General features: G+C 38.5%; 1 protein-coding gene across 1 annotated transcript; it reads right to left on the bottom strand.

Moving 5' to 3' along the window:
• Positions 1 to 520: 520 nt before the first annotated feature.
• fam210b (family with sequence similarity 210 member B) lies at positions 521 to 7,505 on the bottom strand. Its single transcript, XM_067458212.1, has 3 exons — positions 6,843 to 7,505; positions 2,441 to 2,607; positions 521 to 882 (listed from the first exon to the last, which is right to left on the bottom strand). Exons 1-3 carry the CDS (start codon positions 7,239 to 7,241, stop codon positions 666 to 668), a joined length of 783 nt encoding a protein of 260 aa, XP_067314313.1. The 5' UTR covers positions 7,242 to 7,505; the 3' UTR covers positions 521 to 665.

Raw genomic sequence — 7,505 nt, 5'->3', positions numbered from 1 at the left:
TGTTTCTTGTTCCCAATCAGAAATCAGATTATTTTTCTCACCCCATTGGCAGATCATTTTGCCTGTTTTAAGCAAAAACTCTCTTCATTTAGATATTTTTCCCCAGAAAACAAGAAAAAATATCTTATGCACTGCAATAAATTTATTTTTTACTTAGTATTTTTGTCTTGTTTCTAGTCCAAACATCAAAAAAATTCTTAAAACAAGAAGTATTTACTAGAAAAGTAAAAATTATTGACTTGTTTTGGGAAAAATAACTCAAAATGAAGAGAGTTTTTGCTTAAAATAAGATAAATAATCTGCCAATGGGGTGAGAAAAATAATCTTGTTTTCTGTTTGAATTAAGATTATTTTTCTCACCCCATTGGCAGATTATTTATCTTATTTTAAGCAAAAACTCTCTTCATTTTGAGTTATTTTTCCCCAAACAAGACAATTACTTTTGCTTGTCTAGTAAATACTTCTTGTTTTGAGAATTTTTAGATGTTTGGACTAGAAACAAGACAAAAATACTGAGGAAGAAAAGCATTTTTTTCAGTGTGTAATTTTACTTGTCTAGTAAATGAATCTTGATTTAAGAATTTTTAGATATTTTGAAAAGAGACAAAAATACTAAGTAAGAAGAGCATTTTTTGCAGTGTGTGTGTGTGTTTGGTTGCTGAATCTCATGGGCCAGATGTTCTGGGTTTGAAGAGTCCCGTCCTCCTGAGGTGTCTGACGATTAGCGGCACACACACTAGCGTGATGCTAATGCGTAGCGGCGCGAAGACTTTATGCACGGCGTACGCCAGAACAAACGTGCTCGTGCCGGCGGCCAACTTGGACTGAACCACCGACTCGCTGAAGCCCAGCTTACACAGCAGAGCCGCCACATCTAACCCGCTGAAAACACACACACACACACACACACACACACACACACACACACACACAGACATCAGACATTCATCAGCTTCAGGACCAGTTCATCTTCTTCAAAACTCTTCACAGGGATCAAAAGTGTTTCAATTTACATTAATTCACTTCTCACATCATAACTATGAACATACAGGCCATTTATCATTTACATATTAAAAATTACTCAAACTAAACCGACAAAAAATACTGGTTCAAAATGTTCAATACTAAAATTACTACGGAATACTGATACAAAATTCTACAAAAACTACAAAAATATATTGAAAAAAAAAAAAAAAAAAAAACTACAAAATATTGTTACAAAATGCACAAAAAAACTACAAAAATTGTAATACAAAATACTAAAAAACTAAAACTTATACAAAACACAAAAACTACAACAAATTGATACAAAATATATATAAAAAACTACAAAAATACTGATACAGAACACAAAAAAACTACAAAAAATACTGATACAAAACACAAAAAAACTACAAAAAATACTGATACAAAACACACAAAAACTACAAAAAATACTGATACAAAACACACAAAAAATACAAAAAATACTGATACAAAACACAAAAAAACTACAAAAAATACTGATACAAAACACAAAAACTACAAAAAATACTGATACAAAACACAAAAACTACAAAAAATACTGATACAAAACACAAAAACTACAAAAAATACTGATACAAAACACAAAAAAACTACAAAAAATACTGATACAAAACACAAAAAAACTACAAAAAATACTGATACAAAACAAAAAAACTACAAAAAATACTGATACAAAACACAAAAACTACAAAAAATACTGATACAAAACACACAAAAACTACAAAAAATACTGATACAAAACACACAAAAACTACAAAAAATACTGATACAAAACACAAAAAAACTACAAAAAATACTGATACAAAACACACAAAAACTACAAAAAATACTGATACAAAACACAAAAAAACTACAAAAAATACTGATACAAAACACACAAAAACTACAAAAAATACTGATACAAAATACTAAAAAAAACTTTAAAAAACTGATAAAAAATACAGAAAAACTACAAAAAATACCAAAACAACACAAAAAAACTAAATACAAGAAGCTTTACAGAAAATTGTGATGATGTTTATTATATCTTAATAACTTAATGGTTATAGTTGTCAGTTACAGTTGACTGTTACATCAGAAAATAACCAGAATAATAACCAGAATAATAACCAGAATAATAACCAGAATAATAACCAGAATAATAACCTGAATAATAACCAGAATAATAACCAGAATAATAACCAGAATAATAACCAGAATAATAACCAGAATAATAACCTGAATAATAACCTGAATAATAACCAGAATAATAACCTGAATAATAACCTGAATAATAACCAGAATAATAACCAGAATAATAACCTGAATAATAACCAGAATAATAACCAGAATAATAACCAGAATAATAACCTGAATAATAACCTGAATAATAACCAGAATAATAGGTCATGCGTGACTGTAGTTTGGTTCTCACCTGGACACGGCGAGGTAAAATATTCCCAGAGATATGAGGGAGATCCCGATGTGGAACGAGACGCCGACCGCACCATATTCCTTAAAAACCTTCCTGAGTTGCTGCGTCTTATTGGGCTTCTCGTCTGACCTTTGACCTTCAGCGCTGGACACAGCCGACACATGATCCTGCAAAAAAACAACATTTAATAAATCTGACCGCTGCAATGCAAAAAACGCTTTTCTTCCTCAGTATTTTTGTCTTGTTTCTCGTCCAAACATCTAAAAATTCTTAAAACAAGAAGTATTTACTAGACAAGCAAAAGTAATTGTCTTGTTTTGGGAAAAATAACTCAAAATGAAGAGAGTTTCTGCTTAAAATAAGCAGAGGACAGTAGTGGAGTATTTTTACTTTCTACTCAAGTACATTTTTAAGTATTTACTTTATCAGTGTTTTTCTTTCTTTACATATATTTGGAAATATATGTCAATTTTTACTGCACTACATTTCATAAATAAAAGTTATTTTTTTACCTTTAACTCTTAATTACATTTAAAAATTTGCTTGTAAAACTTACTCAAGTAAAACTTTGAATTACTTTTATTGGAGTAAAAGTATGCAGCACTATATTTTTAATGTAATAATTAAGTATTAAATTATATATAATATGAAATGTATTGCAGTGAAAAGTACAATATTATGTTTTGGAATGTTGTAAAGTATAGGTTTTCCAAAGAAGAACACTAATAAAGTACATTTACTCTAAAAACTAAATTAAAAACAAAATTACTTTTTTCCGCCTCTGAAAATAAGATAAATAATCTGCCAATGGGGTGAGAAAAATAATCTTAAATCAAACAGAAAACAAGATTATTTATTTTACCCCAATGGCAGATTATTTTGCTTTAAACTCTCTTAATGTTGAGTTATTTTCCCCAAATCAAGACAATAATTTGTACTTGTCTAGTAAATGTTTCTTAATGTAAGAATTTTCAGATATTTAGACTAGAAACACGACAAAAATACTAAATGTTTGCAGTGGTACTGATGTAGCAGACAGTCAGAAAACAGCTACAGGATTCAAGATTTAACGTGACAGCTGCCAAAAGACCTCAGAGGGAGGGGCTTAACAACAGGCCACAGCCAATCAGAATGCAGAAGCTCTCGAGTGACTCCTTCATGAGCCAATGACAGAAGTTCTGCTGAGAATGCCGTGAGCGAGGAATCAGAAATAAACATCAGATGGAATGTAAGGTCTAATTTTAGGTTTGATTTGACGTGTGTGAGATATTAAGCACACTGCAGACGGGATCAGATTGTAGTGTTCCGGGTTCAGAATCCAAACATACACACACAGGAAAGGCCAATGAAAACTACTCTGTCTATTTACACAATAAATCAGTGTGTTTGTTCATCCGCATGGGACACTAGTTATTGTGTTGAGCCAAAAATCTGACCTGATTCAACTTCCAACGTACACAGAGAACACAGGCTTTTCATTACCATAGAGACAGCAGCTGTGTGTGTGTGTGTGTGTGTGTAGGGCAATGTGCCAAAGTTTAACAGACACAATGATGTGTTCTGTGAGATAAGAGTGTTTGACGCCAGACAACAGACATGCATCACAATCTGCACACATTCATCTGGAGGAGCTGAGTGAGATGTTACACACACACACACACAGACAGACACAGAGAGAGAGAGAGAGAGAGAGAGAGAGAGAGAGAGAGAGAGAGAGAGAGAGAGAGAGAGAGAGAGAGAGAGAGAGAGAGAGAGAGAGAGAGAGAGAGAGACTCAAATTCACTCGCTCACAAAAACACATTCTTCCATCTTATAAATATCTAATTCTAAATTAGGACTTATGCTTTTGTTTTCATATTTTACCATATAAGTGAGGACATTTGTGCCCTTACAAGTGCTGCCAAACAAGGAACACACACACACACACACACGTTTTTTTCACTACATTAGTGAGGCCATTAAATTAAATAGACTTCCATTGATTTTATATCAGGTTAATGATATTTTCTATGCCCTAACCCAACCCCTATCCCTAAACCTACCCATCACACACACACACACACACACACACACACAAATGATAAATGCTGAACAGTTATTTCATGCGTTCATGAGCTCAAGGCTAGATTATTGTAATGCTCTACTGGGTGGTTGCCCTACTCGCTTAATAAACAAACTCCAGCTGGTCCATGATAGACAGATAGATAGATAGATAGATAGATAGATAGATAGATAGATAGATAGATAGATAGATAGATAGATAGATAGATAGATAGATAGATAGATAGATAGATAGATAGATAGATAGATAGATATGAATAGAATAGATATCTACCCATCACACACACACACACACACAGCCCCTGCCCCTAAACCTACCCATCACACACACACACACAGCCCCTGCCCCTAAACCTACCCATCACACACACACACACACAGCCCCTGCCCCTAAACCTACCCATCACACACACACACACACACACACACACACAGCCCCTGCCCCTAAACCTACCCATCACACACACACACACACAAACAGACAGCCCCTGCCCCTAAACCTACCCATCACACACACACACACACAAACAGACAGCCCCTGCCCCTAAACCTACCCATCACACACACACACACACACACACACACACACACACACACACACACACACACACACACACACAGCCCCTGCCCCTAAACCTACCCATCACACACACACACACACACACACACACACAGCCCCTGCCCCTAAACCTACCCATCACACACACACACACACACACACACACACACGCACGCACGCGCACACACAGCCCCTGCCCCTAAACCTTCACAGGAAGTGTGCGGAGTGACAGAAGCATAAAAGAAGGCGCGACGACAGTGGAAGACGAGAAGAACCAGGCCTGGATTTATGTTATGTTTTGGTTTACATGTTGTTGTGTGTGTGTGTGTGTGTGTGTGTGTGTGTGTGTGTGTGTGTGTGTGTGTGTGTGTGTGTGTGTGTGTGTGTGTGTGTGTGTGTGTGTGTGTGTGTGTGTGTGTGTGTGTGTGTGTGTTGGCAGTCTTCCGTGAGGGGCTGCCCGCGTTACTTTCGTTTTGTTTATTTATTTTGAATTAAAGTTTTTGAATGTTCGTCGGTTCCTGCCTCCATCCTTCCCTTCTACGAACTGCGTTACACTCCTCCTGTGTGATTTATAAGCCTTTTGTAAAGTGGGGCCATGGGTAATGTCCTCATATTTCACCCTCTCCTGTAATACCTGTGTCATACCCATGGCATTATACACATCTGTGTCCTCATATGTCACAAGTACACACACACACACACACACCCTCATGACATATGTCCTAAATGATAAATGCTGAACAGTTAGTACATGCGTTCATGAGCTCAAGGCTAGATTATTGTAATGCTCTACTGGGTGGTTGCCCTACTCGCTTAATAAACAAACTCCAGCTGGTCCAAAATGCAGCTAGACACTCTCTTACACACACACACACACACACACACACACACACACACACACACAGACACACACACACACACACAATTATTGTAATCACACACACTCTCTCTCTCCACACACACACAATAACCACTGCCTTAGAATGTAGAATAACATTAAATGGAGTGTTTAAAGCTAAAGCACAGACGCGTGTGACCCTTCAGACACTCACTAATCCAACACAGCCTGTGGACACACACCAGCCACTCCGCTGACCCCAGCAAACACTGGAACACACACAGTCAAGGCCTGTGAGATCAGACGGAAGCGTATTACAAAACTCTCACACACACACACACACACACCAACTAGAATAGCAGCGTCATCTGGAATGATTTTCATTTCAGTTTGACATTCCAGTGAAAGTGAAAGGTGACTAACTACATCAGCTGGCTGTGAAGAATGATGACAGCCAGACAGAAACACACACACACACACACACACACACACACACACATAACCTGTGATCATTATGACATACAAAAGAACAAGCAAGTCATGACACTATCATGGTATTCTTTCATGCTGCACGAGCAGAGACATGCATCTACACGACAGGCTACATAACTCAGTGTAAACAGTGTGTGTGTGTGTGTGTGTGTGTGTGTGTGTGTGTGTGTGTGTGTGTGTGTGTGTGTGTGTGTGTGTGTGTGTGTGTGTGTAGAATTCGAGGAAGAGTTGTGTCAACTCAAGACAGAGGAAGTAAAAATGACAACAACGAGTCTGAAGTCAGCAACCACGTGACAGGACAACACAAACAAACACACACACACACACACACACACACACACACACACTGAAAAACAAACCGTGCACTAATTTAAACACTCAGAACAGACACAATACAAGATAAACACTTTAACCTGATGAATAAACACTAATGAACAATAAATATAACTCACCGTTTGAGCGGCGCGTTCTTCTCGCGTTTTCTCCGGCGTCGTGGACGAGCGTCGCGTTTGCATCATGACAACTGAAGAACGAACCGATAAAAGCGACGCGAGATCGGTGTGTGTGCTCGCGATGTTCCGAGCGTCGCTGTATCGCGTTGCGTCTGAGGCAAATGCCGCCATTCGCGCGCGTGCAACGGGACCCGACGGTGAGCCGAGCCGCGGAATATCGCGTGTCGGTGAACGGGGACGGGATGATGAAACGGCGGCGGCTTTGCTCCGGTAAACACGCCAGCATGGAATCGCGCGGTAATGACGTAATCTCGCGTCGCCGGTTCCGTGAAGTTGCGGCGATCCGCTGAAGTTCAGCCGCAGGAACAGCGACCCTCCCAAAACGTTCCCGCGGAACATCGTTCGACATGGACGACAGGACGGATAACAATGATTCGCGCGTGCAGACTGCGCCGAGCCCGCCTCAGCTGATCGGTGATCAGTCCGTGAAGGCCCGCCTCCATCCGCCAATCGCACGCGCTGTTTATAACACAACACCGACGACCGTTGTGCAATAACGCGCTTTCTAAACGAACGGAACGTTCCGCATCACGGCGTTCGCATCTCACGCACGCGCACAAGTTTTCCAATGCTATCCGAGTTTATTACTGTTCGTAAACATGG

The sequence above is a fragment of the Pseudorasbora parva genome, chromosome 12 (genome assembly GCF_024679245.1).
Source record: "Pseudorasbora parva isolate DD20220531a chromosome 12, ASM2467924v1, whole genome shotgun sequence".
In the NCBI taxonomy this organism is placed as follows: domain Eukaryota; kingdom Metazoa; phylum Chordata; class Actinopteri; order Cypriniformes; family Gobionidae; genus Pseudorasbora; species Pseudorasbora parva.
The sequence above is the reverse complement of the archived record's forward strand: the minus strand, read 5'-3'. Positions and strand labels throughout refer to the sequence as shown.